This window comes from Chiloscyllium punctatum, chromosome 7 (assembly GCF_047496795.1).
Source record: "Chiloscyllium punctatum isolate Juve2018m chromosome 7, sChiPun1.3, whole genome shotgun sequence".
Taxonomy (NCBI): Eukaryota; Metazoa; Chordata; class Chondrichthyes; order Orectolobiformes; family Hemiscylliidae; genus Chiloscyllium; species Chiloscyllium punctatum.
The window spans coordinates 73,366,195-73,382,954 of NC_092745.1; the positions used below are offsets into that span (position 1 = coordinate 73,366,195).

General features: G+C 41.0%; 1 protein-coding gene across 13 annotated transcripts in view; it reads right to left on the bottom strand.

Annotated features, from left to right (window-relative positions):
- The window catches only part of dock7 (dedicator of cytokinesis 7), a 166,750-nt gene that overhangs the window by 103,218 nt on the left and 46,772 nt on the right, over positions 1 to 16,760 (bottom strand). For all 13 annotated transcript variants that reach the window (XM_072574022.1, XM_072574020.1, XM_072574016.1 and 10 more), the window contains 3 exons: positions 6,364 to 6,481; positions 4,350 to 4,420; positions 492 to 630 (listed from right to left, as the gene is read on the bottom strand). In XM_072574022.1, the coding sequence (XP_072430123.1) occupies positions 492 to 630; positions 4,350 to 4,420; positions 6,364 to 6,481 (328 nt within the window). The remainder of the gene's footprint in view (positions 1 to 491; positions 631 to 4,349; positions 4,421 to 6,363; positions 6,482 to 16,760) is intronic.

Below are 16,760 nucleotides of genomic sequence, written 5' to 3' on the forward strand. Positions count from 1 at the left end.
GACTAAACAACAACCTTGATAAATCCAGTAGAAACAAATGCAGTTAAAACAGCTTTAAGTTTTGCAGGGTAGTTCAAAATACAGGGACCAAAGTGCTTCCAGTTTTCAGTCCTTAAATTTCTTCATCGAACCCTGACTTCAGCTGAGTACACCCAGCCCAAGGACAGAAAGCAATCACACTCCCGACCGCCAGTTGGTAGCAAATGCTAGAAAGTGTAAGTATTTGTGGACACTGAGTACAAACAGATTAGCCTTGATCACAATGGCCACATCGCCTCTCTTAACTCAAATAACTTATTTACACTCACTCATTAAGACTCTGCAAAGTATGAGAGTCTATGTCTTTCAGAGAAGATAGAAGTGGTTGTGGGAAAAAATAAAAACAGCATTCACAAAGGAGAAGTTTAAAGGTTTTCAAATTCCATTTTTGAATATCACACAAGCACTATCACCATGTCATACGCCATAAAATCAGAAAATGTGGCTGGTACCGTGTATCCAACTGGGGTCTCCAAAGGTGTATTCTGCTTCTGTTGGCAACTGACATGATAGAAAGTGAACAGCAGATGATGGTGATCAGTCAGATAAGCAGGAAGTTTGATTTTTATTTCTTCATGAAAGTCAGGTGATCTATCAAAACAAAAAAAAGCATTTCACATAAAAATATATTTTGTTTTTGTACCTTGCCTTTGTGCAATATGATAGAGCTGTATTGCCCAATAGCAACAATGGTGATCATCTCAAACATCTTATATGGTTCCCTCATTCACTGAGTTAATCACCCCACCTCATGTACTAGGAGTCTGATCTTCTCCACAGATATTGATCCAAGCTAGTTGCCATAACTGAAATAAGCAGCCTTAGATAAGGAAGAGAATAATCTTCCATTGCCAATGAATATCCAGTAACACCATGAAAAAAGTCACATTCATACAGTATGAGGGAATGTCTATTCTTGGGTTCAAATTGTGCATTTTCAGGGCAGAGGACTATAACTCCCAGCATGTCCAGAGCTCCAGCACAAATTCAGACAGTGGCAATGCATTTGCAAAGGATTTCAAAACAATTATTTTTTAATCAAAATTGCAACCACAGTACCAGGAGTTTGGTGTGAAAATGTGACTGTGTGACTTATTGTGCAGTGTAAAACATCATACCATGGGACTGCAGATGGTTTGAATTTGAGCCCATATGTCAATACCAACCTGGAGCTGAATAAGCAGCAGAACGGCACAAGATCCACGTGACCAAAGTGCAGTTCTATCAGCTCTGAGGAGTCTGCAGGGAGCTAAAGCTCAGAATAGTGATCTGGTTGATTTCTCACTGCTGCTGAGGGGCTGGGACTCAGAGAAGCCCAGAAGCAAACATCAGGTCACTGAAGTTGTCTGTTCCATAAAGCTAGGAAAAAGTGAGGATTGCAGATGCTGGAGAGTCAAAGTTAAAAAGTGTGGCACTGGAAAAAGCACAGCAGGTCAGGCAGCATCCAAGCAGCAGAAGAGTCGATGTTTCGGGTATTAGCCCTTCAACCTCGTCACCCCAGGAGATCTCCCAGCCACAGCCTCCAACCTTGTAGTTCCCTAACCTCACACCACCCGGTTCTACCACATTCTTGATGAAGGGCTTATGCTCGAAACTTATGCCCGAAACATTGACTCTCCAGCTCCTTGGATGCTGCCTGACCTGCTGTGCTTTTTCCAGTGCCAGGCTTTTCGACTCTGTTCCATAAAGCTGACAACTGAGGTATAGAAAATCCTATGTGCTGTTGTGCTTTGCTCAAAGTAGCTACAAAGCTGGAATCATGCTGGTGTTTGCAGACTTTTAAAGTCAGTGGAATGCATTCCTCTGAATTGTAACTGAGCAGCAAGCAGACGTTCAGGAAGTCTAAGTTGGTGCAGCAGCTGAAGGGAAATCAAAAGCTTATCCTGGAAAGAAATACATAATGTTAAAGGGTTTTTGTGACTGACAGTGATCACTGATGCCTGGATTGTTTGTTTATGGGATCTGCTGAGTTTTTGTTTGAATCATTTGACTCTTACCTCCAGATTTTTATTGAACTCAAATTCAATGAGATAATAGAAACTAAGAGAAACAAAGTGGTACAGTAGACAACCCTTTATCCAAAATCCAAAAAGCTCCAAAATCCAAAGTTTTTTTTGTCATTAACAAGGTTGTTTGGCATGCAAACAGATAATCCAACTCCACACCCACACAGTGCTTGTCACTCGGATGCGATGGGGGGGGGGGGGCATCGGCATGGCCCAGCACTGATCGGCCTCAATTCTGTTTCAGGGTCCATTTTACTCAGTGAGTCTGCTGTTAGGTAAGATTTTTTAATATTTCGCCATCAAACTGTCACTTAGTCTGAAATTCGAAAAATTCTGAATTCCGAAAACCAGCTGATCCCAAGCATTTCGGATAAAGGATTGTGCAGCTGTATTTACTTTGACTCTGTGTGCTCGTGGAAATCAGTCCAAACCACTCTAGGCCTTTTCTCACTAAAATATTACTGAAGGACTAGAGCACATGCAAACAATACAAATTTTGTTCAGTTTATAAGAGATTTCGATCATGACACCTGTGGGTATAATTTTAAGCAATATCACAGTATGGACACACTGTTGAATGTGAGACATTCAGCTTGCAAAGCTCCCAATATATCTGATAGACTAATAAATTAATGCTAATGTTTATAGCAACTTCAGGACAGTCCAAAGAGGTGATGGCCTAATATTGCTAGATTGTTAATCCTGAGACCTGATAATATTCTAGGGACCCAGGTTTGAATCCTGCCATGGCACATGGTGGAATCTGAATTCAATAAATATCTGGAACTATGAATCTATTGAACCCATTGCCAGTTGTCAGAAAAACCCATCTGGTTTACTAATGTCTCTTGGGGAATGAAACTGTCATCCTTACCTGGCTTAGCAGGAGGCTGGAAGAATACAAAAAGCCTAGCAGCATCAGGACGTGGAGACGTCAATGTTCTGGGTATAACCCTTCAGAGCCCTGAAGAAGGGTTGCAATTGAAACGTTGACTTCTCCACCTCCTGATGTGGCCTGGCTTGCTATGTTCTTCCAGTGTCCCGCTTGTCTACCTTGGATTCCAGCACCTGCAGTTTTTTTTTGTTTCTAATCCTTACCTGGCCTGGCCGACATGTGATTCCAGACCACAGCAATGCTGTTGGCTCTTAACTGCCCTCTGGGATGGGCAATAAATGCTGGTGTAGACAGAGATGACTTCATCCCACGAATAAATTTTAAAAAGTGAGAAAACATGCACCTTGTCCCTTTTGCAAGCTGGCCTAGTTGCATCTGAGATCATTTTTCCTGATAACAAGTCCTATAATTTCTCAATCCTAATTGCGAAAACTGATCTAATAATTTTTATCTTTCAGTTCAAGTTTTAGGGGGAAACCTGATTAAAACCTCACTATCCATAAGTCACTCTTATGTTGTTCTCTACTTAGTGCAGAAAGTAGAAGTGTGTAGACTTCAAATTCATCGCAAATGGGCCTGTGAATAAAACTCTCTCCAAAGAACACATTCACAACAGACCCCTCATACCAGGCAAACATGAGCAGGAATACTCTTAAACAAGAAAAAACAAACTTCCATTGGTCAAATACATTTAAAAATCTCAAAATATATCAAAGCACTTTCACAGCCAATTAATTAAAGTTGAAGTGCAGTTTCTACTGCTTTATAGCCGAACACTATTATCGCCCAAAAAATATCAACAGTGTCAAATGAAAGATAAATGTTGACCAGAATACAGTAAAGATACTGTTCTAATACTGACATTGATCCTTTATATCTTCTTGAATAGCTTAATGATGAATGCCAGTCTGGCTAGTGACCACTGCAGCCTGACAAGGATTAGTTTTTTAAAATTCACAGAAATGTTTTTACTATTTTAAGGGTTCAGGATTGAATTCTTCATCTAAATCATACCAGAAAGTTCTCAGCTGTGTAACTTTATGAATCAAATGATGGCAACACATAATAGTAACATTTTAACATCAATTACACCTTCAGCAGTAGTATTGGCAAAAACTTTTAAAATGTGACACTTCTCAACATAAAACTGCTATTGCTTATGGTGTGTGGAAGAGTACATAGGAAAAAGGTGAACAAAAATAAGCAGGAAAGGAAAAAGCTCAATTTAATCAATGAACCATTCATTTCATTAAAATTTAAGTCTCTATAAATGAATATCTGATTTCTATGTTTGTCTTTCTTCCTCATCTGTGTAATTCTAAACTGAACTACATATGTTGCTATAATGTCCTAGTGAACAGTGATGTTAAATGCAAGTAAGACAGAAACGTTTCTTGACATTTTCTTACCTATTGTGGTATATTACTGCAGTATACGATTCTTTTGTAAACTCTGCACAACTTGACTTGCCAAAAATGACCTAAGGGGTAATAAAATCAGCTGCATGAGTAAAGTTCAATGAAGACACATTATTTAAGTATTAGCAATGGCTTGCCTCTGAGTCACTGGTTCAAGCTTCACTCTACAAACAAACAGCGAATCTTGGTAGACACTTCAGCGCATTGCTGCATGGTTCATAGAATCACAGCAGTGTTATGGTCAGAGAGAGTTCAGTTGGCCCACTTTGTCTGCACCAACTGTTCATTACTACTGCTTTTTCCTTGTGTGTTTGCGCATTATTTCTATCCAAATAATTATCTAATATTCCCTTGAGAGTCTCTGCCACACTCCCAAAGCATTCTTGCTGTGTAAATAAGGTTTTTATTATCACCTCACATTTGCTTCTTTTACAAATTACTTTTAATTTTTTCCCTATGGTTCTTGATCCTTTTATGAGAACGTACAGTTCGATCCCTATCTACACTATTTACATGTCTCACTATTTTGAAAACCTCCATCAAATCTTCTCTTAGCCTTCTTCTCTCCAAGGAGAACAGTCCAAACTTTTTTTTTAGATTACTGACAGCGTGGAAACAGGCCCTTCGGCCCAACAAGTCCACACCGACCCGCCGAAGCGCACCCACCCACACCCATTCCCCTACATTTACCCTGCACCTAACACTATGGGCAATTTAGCATAGCCAATTCACCTAACCTGCACATTTTTGGACTGTGGGAGGAAACCGGAGCACCTGGAGGAAACCCACGCAGACATGGGGAGAATGTGCAAACTCCACACAGTCAGTCGCCTGAGGCGGGAATTGAACTCAGGTCTCTGGCGCTGTGAGGCAGCAGTGCTAACCACTGTGTCACCGTGCCGCCCACTTCTTTTATCTATTCTCATAAATTACATTTTTCACCATTCTGCTAAATTTCTTCTGCACTCTCTCTCCAATGTATTCACATCCCTCCAATAATATGGTGCCCAATTCTTCAGCTGAGGTCTAACAACTGTCTTATATAAGTTCAACATCACCTCCTTGCTCTTGTGCCCTATGTCCCTATTAACAAACAAACACAGAAAATGCTGGAGCAACTCAGTAGGTCTGGTAGCATCTATGAAGAAAGAAACAGAGTTAATGTTTTGAGTTAGTATGACTCTTCTTCAGTGATTTTCTTATGTGGAGATGTTGTATAGTTTGGGGACTGTAGTCATTGGAATTTCGAAGAATGAGAGGCGATCTTCTTGAAACATACAAGAATCTTAGAGGAACAGACAGGTTAGATGCAGAGCAGTCGTTTCCCCTTGTGAGAGAGTCTAGGACCAGAGGAAATGATCTCAGAACAAGTGGTAGCACATTCAAGACACGAGTGAGGAGGAATTTCTTCTCTCAAGCACTAGTGAATCTGTGAAATTCTTTACCGTAGAGGGCTGCTGAGACTGGGTTATTAAGTATATTCAAAGATGGGATAGACAGATTGTTAATCAGTAAGGGAATCAAACATTATCGGAAAGAGGCAGAAAAGTGGAGTTGACAATTATTAGATCAGCTATAATTTCATTGAATGGCGGAGCAGACTCGTTGGATTGAATGGCCCACTTCTGCACCTATGTCTTACAGTCTTATCATAGCATTAAGTACCTTGTTGATGGCAATATGATGCGTAAAGTCAATTCCTATTTCCCCCTACATCTAACCCTGGCATCACCTCATAGCTTTCAACTGATTTACCTTTTCGTCTTTCCTACTCTATTCAAATTTATTTGCCCTGCACAAAAACCTTAAAAACTCAACAAACTTCAAAATTAGCAAGTTTGAGAAGATTTGTAGCTCAGGTTGAGGTTCTGGATGTAGGTTTGATCACTGAGCTGGAAGGTTTGTTTTCATGTAAACAAACTTTCCAGCTCAGCGAGCAAATCTACATCCAAAACTGTCACAATTTTGATAGAAATTATACAAAGTTTGAGACCATTTGCTTTACCTGCATTGCATTGTTTTGGTCTTCTCCAGACATAAACTGCACTTTCACCGTAATATTTCTGGCAGAGCCCTGACGATTTGCAAAATTGAGACTCTGAGGATACACGTAAAGTAAATTCCTATGGAATTAAACAACAGCATTAATGAAATGTAAACATGCAGCTAGGATTTTCTTATCTCAATAACACCACCATGTTGTTACAAAATTCAAAAAATGAAAAAGAATACAGAAGTTGTTTAATCTTTCAGATAGCTGGATAAAAACTGTAAGATCCAGTTCAATGTGGCTAAATGTTGAGGTCTGGAACATGGAACCAAAAATAGAGTTGACAGTTCTGTTCCCATCTGTCTTTACTCTTAACTGTTCACATGGCATTGCCATCTCAATTGCATTACGAAGATGGCATCGCACTGCCTTTGTGGCCACTTGCTCAGACATTTCAGACAGTAGTTAAAACTCAACTAAGTTGTTATGAATCTAGAGTCAGGTAAGAAACAGATTTCAACTTTTTTACCACACCCTTGAGATCTGTGCCAATTACCCTATAAGCTGCCGTGATGTGTATATCCATGATAACATTCAGATTCCTGCTTCATTTCAAAGGTTCAATGTCTTACAAGATGGGTGCTGGGAGTCAGGGGCTACTCTCCAGATCAATGGGTGATAACTGTACGCAGCCCCTTAACTGAGACAGCACACAGATCCAATGCAGCCTGTTCTTTCAGCACGACCACTGGAACAGACTGGCACTGGGAGGCCTTGCTAAATATTCTAGAGACAGCATGCTGTGCTCTGCAAAACTAGAGCAGGCAAAACAGAGATGTGATGGATGCTGAAGATCTGGGAGAGTTCTGTGGAGCAAGATGAGGACACTGAACAATAGGATGATAGAGGTGCACTGTTTGGTGCAACAAGCTAGATAGGTCTTAACTGACATCCACTTCCAATAGATGTGAGTTTGATGAGGTTATCATTCAATGAAAGTAAATCAATTGGTGTTTAAAAGCAAGCAGAGTTTTTTTGTTTGGATTTTATCTAATCTTGCTTTTCCTGTCATTCAATAAAAGTGAATGTTATGAAACCTTTCCAACATGTGATGTTCCCACATTGAACAATGACAAGATGTTATGCTTCTCTGGACCTTAGGGAAAGAGTAGCACTCCTTCAGATAGGGTTCTAACATGGAACGGCTCTAAGGACAAGGAGCCTCTGTACCTTGATTTTTGCAGCTGTGATTACTATGGCACTTATAAAGAGTCAATACATCTACAATTGTGATATTTTATTTCCAATGAAATATCACCCATGACACCTAGGTGTCTTCAGCAGCTTTTCTTTATCATTGGTCTCGCCACGTTGAGTACTGTGAAGGGATATTTCTGGCCAGCAGTGTTTGACCTGGTGCACAGCTGGTATTTAAATATGGCATCGGTGTTACGAATCCAGGAAGTTCTAGGCAAGAGAGCAACTTCTGTCGGTGGTGAGTACTCAATAGCCAATATATTTGTAAAAACCCTTTGGATTCTCCTTAATTCTATTTACCAAAACTATCGCTTGTCCCCGTTTTGCCCTCATGAACTCCCTCTTAAGCATACTGTTACTTTCTTTATAATCTTCTAAGGATTCACTTGATCTATCCTGTCCATACCTGACATATGCTTCCTTCTTTTTCTTAACCAAACCCTCAATTTCTTTAGTCATCCAGCATTCCCTATACCTACCAGCCTTCCCTTTCACCATGACAGGAATATACTTTCTCTGGATTCTTGTTATCTCATTTCTGAAGGCTTCCCAATTTCCAGCCGTCCCTTTACCTGCAAACATCTGCCCATAATCAGCTTTCATAGAACATAGAACATAGAAAAATACAGCGCAGTACAGGCCCTTCAGCCCTCGATGTTGCGCCGACTGAAGCCTACCTAACCTACACTAGCCCAATAACCTCCATATGCTTATCCAATGCCCGCTTGAATGACCATGAAGAGGGAGAGTCCACCACTGATACTGGCAGGGCATTCCATGAACTCACAACCCGCTGAGTAAAGAATCTACCCCTAACATCTGTCCTATACCAACCTCCCCTTAATTTAAAGCTGTGTCCCCTAGTAACAGCTGACTCCATACGCGGAAAAAGGTTCTCACTGTCAACCCTATCTAAACCCCTAATCATCTTGTACACCTCTATCAAATCTCCCCTAAACCTTCTTTTCTCCAATGAGAACAGCCCCAAGTGCCTCAGCCTTTCCTCAGACGATCTTCCTACCATGTCAGGCAACATCCTGGTAAACCTCCTCTGCACCTGTTCCAGTGCCTCCACATCCTTCCTATAGTATGGCGACCAGAACTGTACACAATACTCCAGATAAGGCCGCACCAGAGTCTTATACAACTGCAACATGACCTCAGGATTCTGGAACTCAATTCCTCTACCAATTAAGCCCAGTACGCCATATGCCTTCTTCACAGCACTATTTACCTGGGTGGCAACTTTCAGAGATCTGTGTACATGGACACCAAGATCCCTCTGCTCATCGACACTACCAAGTAGCCTACCATTAGCCCAGTAATTCATCTTCTTATTACTCCTACCAAAGTGAATGACTTCACACTTGGTTACATTGAACTCCATTTGCCACCTTTCTGCCTAGCTCTGCAACTTATCTATATCCCGCTGTAACCTGCCACATCCTTCTTCGCTGTCCACCACTCCACCGACTTTCGTATCATCCACAAACTTGCTCACCCAGCCGTCAAGCCCCTCCTCCAGGTCATTTATAAAAATGACAAACAGCAATGGTCCCAAAACAGATCCTTGTGGAACACCGCTAGTAACTGCACTCCAAGATGAACCTATACCATCAACTACTACCCTCTGTCTCCTTCCAGCCAGCCAATTCCTTATCCAAACCTCTAATGCACCCTCAATGCCATACCTCTGTAATTTTTGCAGTGGCCTACCATGGGGTACCTTATCGAACGCCTTGCTAAAATCCATATACACCACATCTACTGCTTTACCCTCGTCCACTTCCTTGGTCACCTTCTCAAAAAACTCAATAAGGTTTATGAGGCACGACCTGCCCTTCACAAAACCATGCTGACTATCCTTGATCACATTATTCCTATCCAGATGTTCATAAATCTTATCCCTTACAATTCTCTCTAAGACTTTGCCCACAACAGAAGTGAGACTCACTGGCCTATAGTTACTAGGGCTGTCCCTACTCCCCTTCTTGAACAAGGGGACCACATTCGCTATCCTCCAGTCTTCTGGCACTATTCCTGTAGACAACGACAACATAAAAATCAAGGCCAATGGCTCCACTATCTCCTCCCTAGCTTCCCAGAGGATCCTAGGATAAATGCCATCAGGCCCAGGGGACTTATCTATTTTCACCCTTTCCAGTATTCCCCGGACCTCTTCCCTACATACTTCAAAGCCATCCATTCTAATCACTTGTGACTCAATATTCACATCAGCAACAATGTCCTGTTCCTGAGTGAATACTGACGAAAAGTATTGATTTAGTGTCTCTCCAATCTCCTCTGCCTCCACGCACAACTTCCCACTACTATCCTTGACTGGACCGATACCTATCCTAGTCATCCTTTTATTCCTGACATACCTATAGAAAGCCTTAGGGTTTTCCCTAATCCTTCCAACCAAGGACTTTTCATGTCCCCTTCTCGCTGCTCTTAGCTCTCTCTTCAGATCCTTCCTGGCTACCTTATAACTCTCAATCGCCCCAACTGAACCTTCACGCCTCATCTTTACATAGGCCGCCCTCTTCCCTTTTACAAGGGATTCCACTTCCTTATTAAACCACGGCTCCCTCACAAGACCCTTTCCTCCCTGCCTGACTGGTACATACTTATCAAGGACACCCAATAGCTGCTCCTTGAACAAGCTCCACATATCATTTGTGTCCTTCCCTTGAAGCCTATTTTTCCAATCCATACATCCTAAGTCATGCCTCACCACATCATAATTTCCCTGCCCCCAGCTATAACTCTTGCCCTGCAGTGCACACTTATCCCTCTCCATCACTAGAGTAAAAGCCACCGAGTTGTGGTCACTGTCCCCGAAGTGCTCACCTACCTCCAAGTCTAACACCTGGCCTGGTTCATTACCTAGAACCAAATCCAGTATGGCCTCACCTCTTGTTGGCCTGTCTACATATTGTGTCAGGAAACCCTCCTGCACACATTGGACAAACACCGATCCATCTAACGAACTCGAGCTATAGCTTTCCCAGTCAATATCTGGGAAGTTAAAGTCCCCCATAACAACCACCCTACTACTTTCACTCTTCTCCTGAATCATCCTTGCAATACTTTCCTCTATGTCTCTCGGACTATTAGGAGGCCTGTAGAAAACTCCTAACAGGGTGACCTCACCTTTCCTATTTCTAACCTCAGCCCAAACTACCTCAGATGGCAAGTGTTCCTCCATCGTCCTTTCCACCGCTGTAATACTATCCTTGACAAGCAATGCCACACCTCCCCCTCTATTACCCCCACCTCTGACCCAACTAAAACATTTAAACCCTGGAACCTGCAATAGCCATTCCTGTCCCTGTTCTACCCACGTCTCTGTAATGGCCACAACATCGAAGTCCCAGGTACCAACCCATGCTGCAACTTTCGAAAGTTCTTGCCTCATAACGTCAAAATTGGCATTTCTCCAATTTAGAACTGCAACTTTTAGATTTGGTCTATCCTTTTCCATCACTATTTTAAAACGAATAGAATTATAGTCGCTGGCCCCGAAGTGCTCCCCCAATGACACCTCAGTCACCTGCCCTGCCTTATTTTCCAAGAGTAAGTCAAGTTTTGCAACTTCTCTAGTAGGTACATCCACATACTGAATCAGAAAATTGTCTTGTATACATTTAAGAAATTCCTCTCCATCTAAACCTTTAACACTATGGCAGTCCCAGTCGATGTTTGGAAAGTTAAAATCCCCTAACATAACTACCCTATTATTCTTACAGATAGCTGAGATCTCCTTACAAGTTTATTTCTCAATTTCCCTCTGACTATTGGTGGGTCTATAATACAATCCCAATAAGGTGTTCATCCCTTTCTTATTTCTCGTTCCACCCAAATAACTTGCCTGGATGTATTTCCGGGAATATCCTCCCTCAGCACAGCTGTAATGCTCTCCCTTATCAAAAATGCCACTCCCCCACCTATCTTGCCTCCCTTTCTATCCTTCCTGTAGCATTTGTATCCTGGAACATTAAGCCTGAGCCATGTTTCTGTAATTGCTATGATATCCCAGTCCCATGTTCCTAACCATGCCCTGAGTTCATCTGCCTTCCCTGTTAGGCCCCTTGCATTGAAATAAATGCAGTTTAATTTATTAGTCCTACCTTGTCCCTGCCTGCCCTGACTGTTTGACTCACTTCTGTTCTCAGCTGTACCCGTCTCAGATCGATCTCTTTCCTCACTATCTCCCTGGGTCCCACCTCCCCCCACCTTACTAGTTTAGATCCTCCCAAGCAGTTCTAGCAAATTTCCCTGCCAGGATATTAGTCCCCTTCCAATTTAGGTGCAACCCGTCCTTCTTGTACATGTCACGTCTACCCTGAAAGAGATTCCAATGATCCAAAAATGTGAATCTTTCTCCCATACACCAGCTCCTCAGCCATGCATTCATCTGGTCTATCCTCCTATTCCTGCCCTCACTAGCACGTAGCACTGGGAGTAATCCAGATATTACTACCCTTGTGGACCTCCTTTTCAAATTTCTGCCTAACTCTCTGTAATCTCCCTTCAAAGTCTCAACCTTTTCCCTTCCAATGTTGTTGGTTCCAATGTTGTCTGAGCATGGTTGTCGGAACCATGGTTGCCTGTCATGAATCTCAGTGGTTGGAGACATCTAGCTGTCAATTCTGAGACCCTTTTTATAGAAGGTAGCGTGGCTACTGAGTTAAGTTGTGGCATGTCCTCGTTATGTTATTTCTCTATTAGGCATCTGCAGATGAAGTTTCGAGGATATCCGTTCTTCGCAAAGACTCTGTAGAGGTGCTCTTCTCTTCATATATCAAGAGAGGTGCAGTGTGTTGTAGCCCTTTTGAACAGGGTCTTAATGCAGTTTCTCTTGTGTGTGTTCGGGTGGTTTCTGTTGTAGTTCAGGATCTGGTCCATGTGTGGCTTTTCTGTACACTTTTGTGGTACATTCACCATTCTGTGGTCTTTCTACCATCGCATCCAGGAATGGGAGCTGATTGTTAGTTTCCTCCTCTCTTGTAAAGCTAATCCCTGTGAGCATGGTGTAGATAATCCAATGTGTGTTCTCTTAATAATAACAAAAGTATCATCCACATATCTGATCCAGAGTTTGGGTGGGATTTGTGGGAGGGCTGTTTGTTCCGGTCTTTGCATCACTGTTTCTGCTTTATGCCCAGAGATAGCTTCCATGGAAAGTATCAGATTGCCATGCTTTCTCACAGATGTTGCATTTGCTTCTGATGAACTCCTCTAATAAATTACTAATCCTCACAAGCCAAAACATTCAGTAACAAACTTAGAACAATCAAGACAACTCAGAACTAAATTCAACTCCATAAGATTCAGTAGGGAGAAGTACTGCGGTAATCTATGTCTTACATGGTTCGAGTCCTCAATTAAGTACAGGCAATTTTGGATCTGTTGATTTGTAATAAGGCAGATTTAATAATTGATGCTTAGAGTAAAGGATCCCCTCAAAAACACTAACCGCAACACGGTAGAATTTAACATTCAGGTTGTGATGGAGGAACTTGGTTCAGAAACAACTCTAAGTTTAAATAAGAGCAATTACAAAGGAATGAGATCAGAGCTGGTTGGGGTGGACTGGGAAAGGCGTTTCACAACAAAGGTGGTTGATGGTTTATGATTTACTATATGGTTTATAGTTCATGGTTTACAGCAAAGACATTCCAATGAGGAAGAAGGATTCTAGGTAGGGGATAAGCCTAACATGGTTAACCAGGGAAATTAAGGAAACCATTAGATTGAAAGAAAAAAATACAATATGGCAAAGATTAGCAGAATGCAGAGGTTCAGGCAAGGTTGAAAAACTAACAAGACATGACCAAGAAATTAATAATAGAGAAAATATAGGATAAGCTTACAATTAATATGAAAATAGACAGCAAGAGCTTCTTTAAATATATCAAAAGGAAAAGAGAAGCCAAAGTGAACATATATCCCTTAGAGAATGAGGCTGGAGAAACAAGAATTGGGAATCAGGAAATGACAGAGGATTTGAAGAAATAATTTGTACCAGTGTTCAAAGCAGAAGACAGTAATCACATTCCAAAATTACTAAATATCCAAGGGGCAAATTGAGGACAGGAAATAAGTACAATATATATCTCTGGAAAAAAAGGAATTAGGGAAACTCTTGGCATAATATAATCAAGCTGAGTCAGTATGGCTTCAGGAAGGGGAATTATGCCGACAACTTTATTATAATCTTTGAGGAGCTAACAAGCAGAATGGAAAAACAGAAAGTCGTAGATAGAGGATTGGCTAACTATTAGAGGACAAGAGAGTTGGGATAAGGTGACCATTTTCAGGCTGGGTAATCTGTAACTGGTGGCGTGCCACACAGATCAATGATGAGGCGACAATTATTTACCATATGTATTAACGACTTGAATAAGGAACGTGAACGTACTATAGTCGAGTTTGCGGATGACATAAAAATAGGTGGGAAAGTAAGCAGTGGGGTTTATATGAAATCTGTTGAGGGATATAGACAGATAAGTGAAAGTGCAAAAACTTAACAGATGGAATACAATGTGGGGAAATGTGAAATCATGCACTTTAACAGCAGAATTGACGAGTTGAATATAATTACTTTTTTTTAAAACTGCAGAAATCTACAGAGGGATTTGGGGATCCTCAAGCGTAAATCATAAAAAGCTAGCATGAAATACATCAGATAAAAGGTAAGCTAAATACAATGGTGACCTTTATTTCAATGAGAACGGAGTATAAAGGCAAGGTTTTGCTAAAACTACAGAAGGCACTAGTCAGACCACAGCTGGAATACTGTGAACAGTTTTGGGTCCCTTATCTAAGGAAAGATGTACTCATATGGAAGCAACCTAGAAAAAGAATGATACCAGGTCTGAAGGAACTATATTATGAGGACAGTTTGAATAGATTGGGCCTATATTTATTGGAGTAAAGGAGAATGAGAGGGGATCTTATTGAAAAATATGAATTTCTTAGGAGAATTGGCAGTGTAGATGCGAAATGGTTATTTCTGCTTATGGGAGAGTCTACAACCAGAGGGCATAATCTCAGAAGAAGGGGTCACATATTTATGATAGATATGAGGATGAATTTCTTCTTCAGAGGGGTGTGAATCACTGGAATCCTTTACCACAGAGGGTTATTGAAGCTGGATCATTAAGTGTGTTCAAGACTGAGAGATGTAGATTTTTAATCAGTGTGGGAATTAAAGGATATGGGGAAAAGGAAAGTGGAGTTGAGAAGCATCAGATCAGACATGATCACATTCACTGGGGTAACAGTGAGTCTACTTCTGCTCATATGTCATCTGGTCTTATGAAATGAAAATGTATTTCAGGGCCTTTAGTGTAGGAATGGTACACTAGTTTGTAATTTTAATGTTAATTTAGTTCAACATTATGTTTTTCTTAATATCTTATCAACTATCTCCCTGTTACTTGCTGAATTTATTTGTTTATTTTTGTTACTGCATAATTGATATATTATTGCGTGTTTTTAACATGATTATTTATTCTATACATTAATTTTTCAATTTAAGTGACACTGTAATACAGTCTTTGGGTTGCAGATGTCTTCCTTGAATACCTTACAACTGTAACTATGTAGAATCATGTATGATGAGCAAGTGCTTGGATGAGGTATCAGAGAGTCAGCAGTTGCTCAGGAGCTGTACTGGTGTATAAGTTAGCATGTGTGAAGGTGAGATGAAGATTAAATTGGATAGTACATAATATCATACTATCAAATAGTCTGCTGGCATTCCCAAGCCTGCTCTAGTGAAGCATATCAATCTGGATGACAGGAGTTGCCTACAGAAATGAACCCCAAGCAGAGGGGTAGAAAATTGGCCAAGCTGTCTTCCTGGAGTCCCAGTAACATCAGTATGCCCCCCATCATTCTGGTTTGGAAACCTCAGCCCTAGTGTATGAATACCCAAAGCTCAAAGAAAAGGAGTACAGAGGTGTTGCTACAGTTCTGATTTTTAAATGCAAACCTTCAAAACATTTTATTGTCTTTAGTGTTGTTAGGGCTAGAAAATGTGCACCATATTACACATCAGGGTGATTACTGCATACTGATTCAGAAAACAAGAAAACTGACAGGCATTTCATAAAGTATACATTCAGCCAAGGAAAGAGAAAGACAGATTGCAGCATACAACTCTCTGACATTCTCTTGGGAAATCTTTACATTGAAATGACCGGACAGGCAGGAATGAAATTTTCCACCCAGGATAGTGGCAGTGACATGAGAAATTATGATAACGGTGCTGCAAGTTACTCAGGTAACTATAATGTTAAAACTCACTAGGCATCTATTGTTCACTATGACAATGGATTCAAATATCAAATAAAAATCAGGATGCTTGGGAAGTCAGATGGGTCTTTTTACTAGGATAACCGCATTGTGGCAGCAGGGAAGTCAACTGCAACAGATTGTATACACAGTTCAAGGGATATCTGGGACACACTTCCAAAGATTAGATGCAATATCAAAAAGAAGAATAAGTAGGATTCACAGTCAAAATAAGGCAGGACCTTTGGGTACACATGAAATTATTAACTTTAGATTTAATTAGATGCATCATTGAAGGATCTGTAAATAATTTATAATGTCAGAAGAGAATAGATAGGATTAGGTAAAGTATTAGTACCACAATTATATCTGGTAGACAGACCAAAGGTGCATTAGAATTGGTCACCCACATAGATACTTTCCATCTAAAAGACTTCCTGTGGACAATGTCAGTGTTGCTGTACCGTTCGAGTGAAACAGTTTCTCATTCAGTGAAAATCATTCTCCTTAAACAATCTAAATGTTACAGACTGGTTAAAAGGTATCACTCAGAAATACTGCCCTAGTGTTGGAAACAAATGTGCCACCTGCTTTTGCATTTAATCATATAAGTCCAGATGTCTTCAGCTACTTCATCAATGATCTTCCATCTATCATCAGGAGGTCAAGAAGCTGGACAGAATCCAGAACAAAGCACAGAATCCCTACAGTGCAGATAGAGACCATTTGATCCATCATGTCTACACTAACCCTCCGAAGAGCAGCCCACTCAGACCATCCCTCTGTGCAACAACACCACCGCCGCCCCCGCCGCCCCCCCCCCCCCACCCTGCCAATTCAGCTAGCCT